The sequence below is a fragment of the Labrus mixtus genome, chromosome 7 (genome assembly GCF_963584025.1).
Source record: "Labrus mixtus chromosome 7, fLabMix1.1, whole genome shotgun sequence".
Classification (NCBI taxonomy): Eukaryota; Metazoa; Chordata; class Actinopteri; order Labriformes; family Labridae; genus Labrus; species Labrus mixtus.
Window position 1 is genome coordinate 31,450,973 of NC_083618.1, and position 12,972 is coordinate 31,463,944.

Below are 12,972 nucleotides of genomic sequence, written 5' to 3' on the forward strand. Positions count from 1 at the left end.
GAGAGCTTGATAGGTAGTTTGGAGATCTCAAAGTCACAGCTCATCAAAAATCCCAACCCTCCAAGTTTCTGGAATAAGCACCTCGGTATATGGAACCACAAAGAGTCAGGCTGGGCCAAATAGTTTTTTATCCACTTTAGTTTGAATACTCCGTTCATAGATTCAAATTCAATTACTTTTATACCACCATGAACATAGTCTTTGATAATGTGGGAATATATTAGAGAATAGGTTTTGTTTATCCATATGAAGATAACCGAGTTCATAAAAAGAGATTTTTTCATGATATCTATTTTCTCTTTTATGTTAATTTGTTTCTATCTATCTATCTATCTATCTATCTATCTATCTATCTATCTATCTATCTAGTTGATACTACTTTGTTATGATCTCGCGGACGTTCTTTTCTCGCGAGATCACACGGTCTCGTCTGACTACGCCATTTAAAGTACTGCTTCCCTTCTCGAGGGCAACGACTCAAGAGCGACCGTTTACCGGACAGAGAGACCGTTCGTTGGATATTTCCCGTTGAACCGCTGTGAATCCAGGTAAAAACTCCTCTTTAATTCCCGGTTACACCGACTGACTCGGTATGTAGGCGGTTAAGAGGCGGGAGTTACCGGGGTAACGAGGCCTGTCTGCCCGGCTCTAGCTAGCTACACCACTGACAGCATTGTTAGCTAGCAGCTAGCCGGTGACCGTTAACGGCTCAGGTGTGTTTTCACAGGTGAATGATTGAAGACTGATAACTTCAGAACAGAACTATACTGGGGTTTTATTCAATATAAAGCAGCTTAGTACTGAAGAGCTGCTCAACTTCCACCTCTAAAGAACCAGCTGATAATCAATCTGTTAGTGTTTGAAGTGATAAATGTGAAGTTACTTTAAAACTAAAAACAAACAACCTCCTTTATTTTAATGAGCAATAACATCAAGAAGCACTGAAGCTGTAAAACAAATACTTATATTTCTTTGGACAGGTAGGTAAGAGTAACGAATCCTTCAGAATAGAATACAATAGAATAGAATAGAATAGAATAGAATTACTTTATTGATCCTAAACTGGGAAATTGTGGCGTTACAGCAGCAGGTTATCCAAACACACAATATGAGCAAAAAACACAATGTTAGCAAATCTAAATATAATATAATATTAAATACAAAGTAAATAAGTACTAAAATATATCAAAAATAAGAATGTGAATATATACAACCAGGATTTAGCTAAACATTACTAGTCTTAAATATGAAGATTAAATATGAAAGATTAAATGTAAATGTGTAAAAACAGAGTTGTAAATGGACAGTATTGATAAGTTAAAGTGCAGGAGTGTAGACATATTATCAGCAGAAACTATACAATATAATGGAGAGTAGACAAATGAAGTGAACATGAGTGCAGGGATAATTTGTAAATGTAACATGTGCAGAACAGATGACAGTATGGAGAGACAGATATTATCATGATGACAGTTCTCTGCTCACATGAGGTGAGCTGTTGTACAGAGTTATGGCCTTCGGTAAGAAGGATTTCTTGTATCTGTCCTTGTGACAGCGGAGTTGTATAAGTCTGTTGGAGAAGCTGCTCCGCTGTTTGTCCAGTAGGGTGTGCAGAGGGCGATCAGGATTATCCATAATGGATAACAGTTTGTTCAGAGTCCTCCTCTCTCCAGCTTGCAGCCTATCACAGAGCAGGCCTTCTTAATGAGTTTGTCCAGTCTCTTAGTGTCACCAGCTCCAGCAAATACCCTGCAAGCAGATACCTGCAAACTGTCTGAATTACACAAAGCAATCACATTACTGTAGATGTATGTTGAAAAAAAAAAAAAAAACATTTCGATGTGATTTGACTTATAAGAATTATTTAAACGTTTTAAATTCAAGTGTCAAGACGAGCCTAATGAAATGTGTCTTTGTGTGCAGAGCAGCAGCAGTATGGCAGATGACCTGGACATCGAGGCGATGCTGGAGGCTCCGTACAGGAAGGTGAGAGTCAGATTGTCCTCTGTGTCGATGACACTGTCAGCCGGACTCTACTGCTCCAGGTCCTCGGATTGTAGCTGCTCAAGTAGTTGTAAACAAATTCTTTAATACATTGAGTACTCTAAAGTATTTATTAGAGTCACCACATCCGCTTTAGTTTTTAAGGTGGACAAACTGAAGTGTGGTGACAACCTGTTACACAAATTACAACACTCTGAGGCTCGTCAATAAACAGCTCGCAGTGAGAGGGATAAAGTTTTTCTCCGGTGTTGACACTGGCCAAAGCTCAACATTTCAACACAGATGTGAATATTATTAATGCGACACTATCCCCACTTATTCATCATTACTGAACATGTGTTAAAGACCACAGGCAGACCTGATGGATCTTCAGAAACAGCTTTGGTCGATAAGCAGGTCCTGGTTCAGGAGGATTAACGTGCTCCTTCTCCTGAACTGTCTGTATAAGCGTCTTCTGTGACTCCACAACATCAACATATTATTGTTAAACTGTGTCGTTTGCCTACTGTGATAAATGTAAACAATATAGAACCTGATGAGCAGAGCCGACATCAGTCCGTGTAGTCGTCTGTCCATTTAGAGTCTTTGGAGCATCTCATAATCACAAAATGTTGGAAAAGCTACTGCTTTGCTCAGTACGATCATAATAAGCAGATATACTGACGATCTGTCTGTCTCTCATGCTCTATCCCTTACCCCCCCTTAAAGGATCTGATCTAGAGCCCGACTGATTCATCTGCAAGCCCATAATATCAGCATATCCAGTGACTTTGGGTTTTGATATTACTAGATTTATTTACCTGTCAAATAGAAACTAATTTGAGTATCTTTGTATTACACTAGCAGTTCTCTTTCACCAGCAGAGGGCGCTATGTGGATTATAACAATCATTCTCACACTCAGTGTCAGGCGGTGACGCACGTACATGCGCACTTCCTTTCCAGTTTAGTGACCATCTTGTCTTTATTTATCTTTTCTCAAATGTTTGATAACTGCGTTTTAGTGATCAACACAATAAATGTGAATATTTATCTATCTTTACAGATCTAACACGATCTAACAAATATATCGACAGTTATATCTGTAACAGACTTTTGGGTTAGGGTTATATCCATATTGGCTCCAACAATCCCTAGAATATGGACCATGTCATATGAGAAGAACTTGATGAATTAGAGAAAGTTGTGATTAAATCACTCCTGCATCAGAATGTTTCAAGACTAAATCGATGACTGTTAATTTCCTAATCAAAAGTAACGTTCCTGGGCCAGTGATCTTTAAAAACGGCAAATTTACCTTGACCACTGGTTCACGCTAATCGACCCATTCAGGAAATTAAACGGAAATTTTACATTACCAAAACTCTGAAATACACTTGAGCGAGGCTTTACTGCTCTCATATCTCTTAAAATATAATCAGTTTGCTGTCAAAGCAGACTGGAGGGCATTTCCTGTTTGTGAGCAGTAGAGTCAGGCTGACGATGATGATGATTATTATCATGGCATTCCTTTATAGACTGTCATGAATAAATGCCCATCTATCTCTCTTTGTAGACTTGCCTAACGATTTCTCACCTCTACTCCCCTGAATGCCAGTGTGATCTGTCACAAACATGAAGGTAGTAAAATGCCCCCATCATGCATTGCTGTTCTGTGGTCCCCATGGTAACATGACTGTGGCTCCCTTGGTTAATTTGTCACCTGGTTTTGGCCCAACCCCCCACCCCCACCCCTGATGTGGAGCAGCTGAGGATATTGGGAGATAAAGTGCTTGAGGGCATCAGAAAGAAGAGCAAAAAGAAGCTGATTTTTAATCACAAGAGGATCATAGAAAGGAGACATCACACTGCATGGTTGCTAGCATCCTAGTTAGCTTAGCATAAGGACCACTTGAGTGAGCTGAGGAGGGAAATAAAAACTTGGACGTTGAAAATCAGGGATCAACAGAGGTGTGGTCAATGTCAGGATGAGGACAGTAACAGGGTGGGAGGGGCTTATCCAGGTGAGCTACAGGTGAGGTCTGTTAAAAGGAAGGAATAAAGTCCGGGGCAGGTCACGTAAGTTGACACATGGAACATTCAGCAAACAGGACCCTGACCAGGTGAGGGAGCTTTGATTTAGAAGGGGGGTCCTTTGTTCTGGTTTTGGGCTGAGTTGAGTGACTAAGACTCCTGTCTGCTTCAGGGCCCTTCAGAGGAGTCCCAGCACCCAAAACCAGCACAGCATCCTCCCGGCTGAAGAAGAGCTGGACTGTGCAGTGTCTATCTGCTGCTGGAGCTTCATCCACACTGACTCCCCACCCCCCCACCCCACAAACAGAGTCTGGACTGCAGCCTGAGACTGACTGACTGCCCCAGACTGACCCCCCCTACCACCACAGAACAATGTGTATAAATGTGACTCATTAAATTGTGTTTATATTCTCTTTTGCCCCCTCCCTCCTCTCCCCTGTCCCCCCTCCCTGACACCTGAATGTTGCGCCCGCCTCCTCATGCTGTTCTCTGTCGACCTTAGGAGGACACCAAGAGCCACAGTCCCAATGGACAGGAGGACCGCAGCAAGAGGTAACACACCTGTCTGTCTGAGTGTCTCTCCACCTGTCTGTCTGGCTCCTGGTGACCAATGGGACTGCTTGTCCCTGCCAACTGCATTCCTGCTGATCTGTTGGAGAACCTTGGTGATGATACACGGTCACAGACACTTTTTAAGCTCACTTTACAGATTCTACCCCAACAACAGGTGGAATCTGGGGTCTGGATGCTAGTATGAGAAGTGGTCTGGTTCCCGTTTATTGTATGTTTGTAGGCCAAGCTGTGTTTTGCCAATCACATATCAGGAGGCATTGGTGTGTGTAGGGGAAACCGTCTGTATGGAGAGCAGAAGCAGGCAGAACACAATACACATTAACATCTCTGCTCTAATTGAGGGTGATCTGACAGATATCATCATGCTAAGGCAGCTAACAATCCGTTCAAGATCATTGAACATTAAACCCGAGTGACAAATCTGTCTGACGCTGTCGAAAAACAATCAGCTTTAAGAATTCCTGATTTCCTTTAATGCATCAGATATGATCGATCCAACCAAACATTTCAAAAGTGGTTTTCCTCTCCTGTTGAGGACAGACCTGACAAAGTGTGACTTTTTACAAATCTGCGTCATTCCCTTATTTCAGCAAACTTAAGACCCCTTAGTTAGGGATCTTCACAGCCGACTAATTTAAATTGTCAGTGGGTAAACAATGTAATTAAGTATTAACACCACTAGCCTTCAGCGACGACCGCTCACTCACATCCCAAACAGAATATGGGGGGGGTTGGAATTAAAAAAATGTCTTGTATTTGTATCGTGTTAACTCTATAACTGACAGGGACTGAGAATGTGTCTCTTATCTAATAGAGCACAGAAACAAACACGTTACCACAGGGACGATAAAGGACCTTTATTTTCAGTAGTAGGAGGATTCCAGATGTTTCCCCTCATGTCAGAAATGTTGTTTCCTTTCTTACCCTTGCTTACTGAATGCCGACATGTTGTGTGTAATACCACACGGAGAAAGAAATATGTTGGGTTCGTTTGACACTGTGTGTAAAGGATTAACTAGAACCACCACCACAGCGATGTCTCGCCCCTCTGTCACTACCTCCGAAGACATTACAGAGGGGGGGATCACTTTGTCCCCCCCCCCCCAATAAACCTCTGAGACATTTAGGACGTACATGTCACGCCTTGAACAGGCAGTCTGAACAGGGCTATTTGGTCGTTTCAATGGATGCAGGCTTTGGCATCCGGGCCGGGCTCTGATTGGCTGCTGTGTGTCCGACAGGAAGAAACGCAGCCGCAGCCGTGACAGGAGACGCAGCAAAAGTCGAGAAAGGAAGAAGAGCCGGAGTCGCGAGCGGAAACGCAGCCGCAGCAGAGACAAGCGAAGGAGTCGCAGCAGAGAGCGACACGGCAGCAGAGAGAGGGGCGGGCGCTACAGAGACCACCACAAACAGTGAGTCCTTCTGTTCTGACACCAAGAAACACATAAAGCCTGAAGAGCTGAGACAATAATATTCCACACAACATTTCTCTTTAAGACTTAAACTTTTGTCCAACAGACTAAACCAACCAAAGGTCATGTTCTCAGCAAATGTCAACAAAAATAAACCGCTGCAAGACTTTAAATGTAGATGTTTTGGATAAATATAAACTTTATTGATCCCCCATGGGGGACATTTTTGAGTTACAACAGCTCAAGAAAACAGGAAGCAGGAATATGATTATTAAAAATAACGTTAAAAAGTTAAAAATCAAACATATTTTGATGTTTTTTAACTTTTAGCTACAGCAAACGTAACAGAAACATAAAGCAGGATGTCACAGAGGGATGTTGAGTCAGTATTAACTGGTCAAATTCAAATAAAAGCCAGTCTGCTATCTCATCAAAGGTCTAGTTCTCTCTGACACTGAGGTCAATATTGTCAATTTGAAGACTCTAGTTGTGAGTGCTAACTGTCGGTTTGTGTTTCCAGCCGTCGACGTTCAAAGAGTAAGAGTCCCTTGAAGAAGGAGAAGAGTCCCATCAGGTGAGACTTTGTGACTAAAACATGAAATATGACAGCAGAAGATTCAGACATTTAAGACTAAATGTTTTTTTGTGTGCGTGTGTGCGCTCGCAGACTGCCGATAGACAACCTGTCTCCAGAGGAGCGTGATGCTCGGACGGTGTTCTGCATGCAGCTGGCAGCCAGGATACGACCTCGAGACCTGGAGGACTTCTTCTCTGCTGTGGGGAAGGTAAACACTGACTCTACCTGTGTAACCAGTCTGTTTCAAACATCTAACCAGTGATTCTGAAAGCTTGGTGTGACTCCAGAACTCACTCAGTCATTCTAACTGCAGCGCCCTGTAACAGATCAGCACATTTTTAATGCAGCGCAGCACAGCAGAGCGATGTCGTGTTGGTTGTCGTGGTAACAGCTGCCGTGTTCTCTTTTTGCAGGTTCGAGATGTGCGGATGATCTCTGACAGGAACTCCCGCAGGTCAAAGGGCATCGCCTACATCGAGTTTATGGAGGCTACCTCCGTTCCTCTGGCCATCGGGCTGACGGGGCAAAGGCTGCTGGGAGTTCCGATCATCGTACAGGCCTCACAGGTACACACACTGCACACTCATACGCACACACACATACAAACTAACACATTGAATAGATTAATTTAATGGAGAAGATCTCCTTAAACTCATCTAAACAATCAGCTTTCATCACATCAGAATCCTCGGCAGGGCTTGACTGTGTGTGTGTTTGTTTGTTTGTGTGTGTGTTTGTTTGTGTGTGTGTGTTTGTGCGTGCAGGCAGAGAAGAACCGAGCGGCAGCTGCAGCCAACAACTTGCAGAAAGGATCTTTGGGACCGATGAGGCTCTACGTCGGCTCGCTGCACTTCAACATCACAGAGGAGATGCTGAGAGGAATCTTTGAGCCGTTTGGACGGGTCAGACAAACAAACACAACTAAACACACACTTGACAACACACACACATAATACACACTTTCTCCACTACAGGCAAACATTTTCAGATACTCGGGATGTCAATCTACTGAATTATAAAACGTCAGCTAGTCGACACCACATTTACAAGTCAAACTAATTATTCAGATCTTTTTTTAATTCAGGCCCACAATGTCTGTCAAATGTTTTCACTGAACTGTAATGCAGCCACCCACCACTAGCTGGGGCTGTAGCTCTGTTTAATGGACCTGCTCTACAACCGGGATGTAAACAAGCACAGCTAACGGTTAGCATCTTGTCCAAGCAGAACAATTTGTCAGTATTTAGATCAAGAAAATTGAGGTAACGTTGTATGTAGGATGTGTCAGGTTAGAGCAGTTCATGATGGAGGACGTTAATCTGCAATGGTGCTAACACTGCTAACGTTAGCCACACTCAGCAAACTAATTTGACATTGTTTACCCGCAGACGCTTTGATCGTTCACTGTAACTTGTGTAACTGCTGTGTACACTGTTTATGTGTATGACCACAGAGAATTAAAGTGTGGGATCTTTGTTCCACAGATTGAGAGCATCCAGCTGATGATGGACAGTGAGACAGGACGCTCCAAAGGCTATGGCTTCATCACTGTGAGTTTTCTCCTCGTCTCTGTTGTTATAAAGCTTTTCAGACTTAAGATACATTAGATTTTTAAACGATACAATCTCCTTTATTTTACTGTTTGATAGTTTTGCAAAGTACCATGGCACAGACAGATGTTTAAAATGTTATGACTCTTTAAGGAAATCCTTACTACACCTGGGCAGCTTTGAATGGTTTATGCAAAATCCTGTGGACTCAACAGATTCATTTTTATGTCCACCTGAAGAAGAGACCTGTCTGTCTCTCTGACCTGTGTGTCTGTCTCTCTGACCTGTGTGCTATCTGTCTGTCTCTCTGACCTGTGTGCTGTCTGTCTCTCTGATCTGTGTGCTGTCTGTCTCTCTGACCTGTGTGCTATCTGTCTGTCTCTCTGACCTGTGTGCTGTCTGTCTCTCTGACCTGTGTGCTATCTGTCTGTCTCTCTGACCTGTGTGCTGTCTGTCTCTCTGACCTGTGTGCTATCTGTCTGTCTCTCTGACCTGTGTGCTGTCTGTCTCTCTGACCTGTGTGCTGTCTGTCTCTCTGACCTGTGTGCTATCTGTCTGTCTCTCTGACCTGTGTGCTATGTCTGTCTCTCTGACCTGTGTGCTGTCTGTCTCTCTGACCTGTGTGCTATCTGTCTGTCTCTCTGACCTGTGTGCTGTCTGTCTGTCTCTCTGAGCTGTGTGCTGTCTGTCTGTCTCTCTGACCTGTGTGCTGTCTGTCTCTCTGAGCTGTGTGCTGTCTGTCTCTCTGATCTATGTGCTGTTTGTCTCTCTGATCTGTGTGCTGTCTGTCTCTCTGACCTGTGTGCTGTCTGTCTCTCTGACCTGTGTGCTGTCTGTCTCTCTGATCTGTGTGCTGTTTGTCTCTCTGATCTGTGTGCTGTCTGTCTCTCTGATCTGTGTGCTGTCTGTCTGTCTCTCTGACCTGTCTGTCTCTCTGACCTGTCTGTCTCTCTGACCTGTGTGCTGTCTGTCTCTCTGACCTGTGTGCTGTCTGTCTGTCTCTCTGAGCTGTGTGCTGTCTGTCTGTCTCTCTGAGCTGTGTGCTGTTTGTCTCTCTGATCTGTGTGCTGTTTGTCTCTCTGATCTGTGTGCTGTCTGTCTCTCTGAGCTGTGTGCTGTCTGTCTCTCTGATCTGTGTGCTGTTTGTCTCTCTGATCTGTGTGCTGTCTGTCTCTCTGACCTGTGTGCTGTCTGTCTGTCTCTCTGAGCTGTGTGCTGTCTGTCTCTCTGACCTGTGTGCTGTCTGTCTCTCTGAGCTGTGTGCTGTCTGTCTCTCTGACCTGTGTGCTGTTTGTCTCTCTGACCTGTGTGCTGTTTGTCTCTCTGACCTGTGTGCTGTTTGTCTCTCTGACCTGTGTGCTGTTTGTCTCTCTGACCTGTGTGCTGTTTGTCTCTTTGACCTGTGTGCTGTTTGTCTCTCTGACCTGTGTGCTGTTTGTCTCTCTGACCTGTGTGCTGTTTGTCTCTCTGATCTGTGTGCTGTCTGTCTCTCTGACCTGTGTGCTGTTTGTCTCTCTGACCTGTGTGCTGTTTGTCTCTCTGACCTGTGTGCTGTTTGTCTCTCTGACCTGTGTGCTGTTTGTCTCTCTGACCTGTGTGCTGTTTGTCTCTCTGACCTGTGTGCTGTCTGTCTCTCTGACCTGTGTGCTGTTTGTCTCTCTGATCTGTGTGCTGTCTGTCTGTATCTCTGACCTGTGTGCTGTCTGTCTGTCTCTTTGACCTGTGTGCTGTTTGTCTCTCTGACCTGTGTGCTGTTTGTCTCTCTGACCTGTGTGCTGTTTGTCTCTCTGACCTGTGTGCTGTTTGTCTCTCTGATCTGTGTGCTGTCTGTCTGTATCTCTGACCTGTGTGCTGTCTGTCTGTCTCTTTGACCTGTGTGCTGTTTGTCTCTCTGACCTGTGTGCTGTTTGTCTCTCTGATCTGTGTGCTGTCTGTCTCTCTGAGCTGTGTGCTGTTTGTCTCTCTGACCTGTGTGCTGTCTGTCTCTCTGATCTGTGTGCTGTCTGTCTGTCTCTCTGACCTGTGTGCTGTTTGTCTCTCTGACCTGTGTGCTGTCTGTCTGTCTCTTTGACCTGTGTGCTGTTTGTCTCTCTGACCTGTGTGCTGTTTGTCTCTCTGACCTGTGTGCTGTCTGTCTGTCTCTTTGACCTGTGTGCTGTTTGTCTCTCTGACCTGTGTGCTGTTTGTCTCTCTGACCTGTGTGCTGTCTGTCTCTCTGACCTGTGTGCTGTCTGTCTCTCTGACCTGTGTGCTGTCTGTCTCTCTGACCTGTGTGCTGTTTGTCTCTCTGACCTGTGTGCTGTCTGTCTCTTTGACCTGTGTGCTGTCTGTCTGTCTCTCTGAGCTGTGTGCTGTCTGTCTCTCTGAGCTGTGTGCTGTCTGTCTCTCTGAGCTGTGTGCTGTTTGTCTGTCTGACCTGTGTGCTGTCTGTCTCTCTGACCTGTGTGCTGTCTGTCTCTCTGACCTGTGTGCTGTTTGTCTCTCTGACCTGTGTGCTGTCTGTCTCTTTGACCTGTGTGCTGTCTGTCTGTCTCTCTGAGCTGTGTGCTGTCTGTCTCTTTGACCTGTGTGCTGTTTGTCTCTCTGACCTGTGTGCTGTTTGTCTCTCTGACCTGTGTGCTGTCTGTCTCTTTGACCTGTGTGCTGTCTGTCTGTCTCTCTGAGCTGTGTGCTGTCTGTCTCTCTGACCTGTGTGCTGTCTGTCTCTCTGACCTGTGTGCTGTTTGTCTCTCTGACCTGTGTGCTGTCTGTCTCTTTGACCTGTGTGCTGTCTGTCTGTCTCTCTGAGCTGTGTGCTGTCTGTCTCTTTGACCTGTGTGCTGTTTGTCTCTCTGACCTGTGTGCTGTTTGTCTCTCTGACCTGTGTGCTGTCTGTCTGTCTCTCTGAGCTGTGTGCTGTCTGTCTCTCTGAGCTGTGTGCTGTCTGTCTCTCTGAGCTGTGTGCTGTCTGTCTCTCTGACCTGTGTGCTGTTTGTCTCTCTGACCTGTGTGCTGTGTGCTGTGTGCTGTCTGTCTCTCTGACCTGTGTGCTGTCTGTCTCTCTGACCTGTGTGCTGTTTGTCTCTCTGACCTGTGTGCTGTTTGTCTCTCTGACCTGTGTGCTGTTTGTCTCTCTGATCTGTGTGCTGTCTGTCTGTCTCTCTGACCTGTGTGCTGTTTGTCTCTCTGATCTGTGTGCTGTCTGTCTGTCTCTCTGACCTGTGTGCTGTCTGTCTGTATCTCTGACCTGTGTGCTGTTTGTCTCTCTGATCTGTGTGCTGTCTGTCTGTCTCTCTGACCTGTGTGCTGTCTGTCTCTCTGACCTGTGTGCTGTTTGTCTCTCTGACCTGTGTGCTGTTTGTCTCTCTGACCTGTGTGCTGTGTGCTGTGTGCTGTCTGTCTCTCTGACCTGTGTGCTGTTTGTCTCTCTGACCTGTGTGCTGTTTGTCTCTCTGACCTGTGTGCTGTTTGTCTCTCTGATCTGTGTGCTGTCTGTCTGTATCTCTGACCTGTGTGCTGTTTGTCTCTCTGATCTGTGTGCTGTCTGTCTGTCTCTCTGACCTGTGTGCTGTCTGTCTCTCTGACCTGTGTGCTGTCTGTCTCTCTGACCTGTGTGCTGTCTGTCTCTCTGACCTGTGTGCTGTCTGTCTCTCTGACCTGTGTGCTGTTTGTCTCTCTGATCTGTGTGCTGTCTGTCTGTCTCTCTGACCTGTGTGCTGTCTGTCTCTCTGACCTGTGTGCTGTCTGTCTCTCTGAGCTGTGTGCTGTTTGTCTCTCTGAGCTGTGTGCTGTTTGTCTCTCTGACCTGTGTGCTGTTTGTCTCTCTGACCTGTGTGCTGTTTGTCTCTCTGAGCTGTGTGCTGTTTGTCTCTCTGACCTGTGTGCTGTCTGTCTCTCTGACCTGTGTGCTGTTTGTCTCTCTGAGCTGTGTGCTGTCTGTCTCTCTGAGCTGTGTGCTGTCTGTCTCTCTGACCTGTGTGCTGTTTGTCTCTCTGATCTGTGTGCTGTCTGTCTGTCTCTCTGAGCTGTGTGCTGTCTGTCTCTCTGAGCTGTGTGCTGTCTGTCTCTCTGAGCTGTGTGCTGTCTGTCTCTCTGAGCTGTGTGCTGTCTGTCTGTCTGACCTGTGTGCTATCTGTCTGTCTCTCTGACCTGTGTGCTGTCTGTCTCTCTGACCTGTGTGCTGTCTGTCTCTCTGACCTGTGTGCTGTTTGTCTCTCTGATCTGTGTGCTGTCTGTCTCTCTGACCTGTGTGCTGTCTGTCTCTCTGACCTGTGTGCTGTTTGTCTCTCTGATCTGTGTGCTGTCTGTCTGTCTCTTTGACCTGTGTGCTGTTTGTCTCTCTGACCTGTGTGCTGTCTGTCTCTCTGACCTGTGTGCTGTCTGTCTCTCTGACCTGTGTGCTGTTTGTCTCTCTGAGCTGTGTGCTGTCTGTCTCTCTGACCTGTGTGCTGTTTGTCTCTCTGAGCTGTGTGCTGTCTGTCTCTCTGAGCTGTGTGCTGTCTGTCTCTCTGACCTGTGTGCTGTCTGTCTCTCTGACCTGTGTGCTGTTTGTCTCTCTGAGCTGTGTGCTGTTTGTCTCTCTGATCTGTGTGCTGTCTGTCTGTCTCTCTGAGCTGTGTGCTGTCTGTCTCTCTGAGCTGTGTGCTGTCTGTCTCTCTGAGCTGTGTGCTGTCTGTCTGTCTGACCTGTGTGCTATCTGTCTGTCTCTCTGACCTGTGTGCTGTCTGTCTCTCTGACCTGTGTGCTGTCTGTCTGTCTCTCTGACCTGTGTGCTGTCTGTCTGTCTGTCTGTCTGACCTGTGTGCTGTCTGTCTGACCTGTGTGCTGTCTGTCTGTCTCTCTGACCTGTCTGTCTCTCTGACCTG

The 12,972-nt window shown here is 45.8% G+C and overlaps 1 protein-coding gene across 4 annotated transcripts in view; it reads left to right on the forward strand.

The window, feature by feature from the left end:
* Positions 1-425: 425 nt before the first annotated feature.
* LOC132977181 (RNA-binding protein 39-like) overlaps positions 426-12,972 on the forward strand; it is a 19,778-nt gene continuing 7,231 nt past the window's right edge. Inside the window, exons 1-10 of one of the 4 annotated variants that reach the window (XM_061041626.1) lie at positions 438-548; positions 1,924-1,986; positions 3,559-3,623; positions 4,519-4,568; positions 5,831-6,001; positions 6,522-6,575; positions 6,669-6,786; positions 6,992-7,144; positions 7,343-7,480; positions 8,063-8,128. In XM_061041626.1, the coding sequence (XP_060897609.1) occupies positions 3,618-3,623; positions 4,519-4,568; positions 5,831-6,001; positions 6,522-6,575; positions 6,669-6,786; positions 6,992-7,144; positions 7,343-7,480; positions 8,063-8,128 (756 nt within the window). In that variant the 5' untranslated portion in view covers positions 438-548; positions 1,924-1,986; positions 3,559-3,617. Of the gene's footprint in view, positions 549-1,923; positions 1,987-3,558; positions 3,624-4,518; positions 4,569-5,830; positions 6,002-6,521; positions 6,576-6,668; positions 6,787-6,991; positions 7,145-7,342; positions 7,481-8,062; positions 8,129-12,972 lie in introns of all 4 variants that reach the window. The other 3 variants (XM_061041627.1, XM_061041624.1, XM_061041625.1) reach the window with 3 other exon arrangements.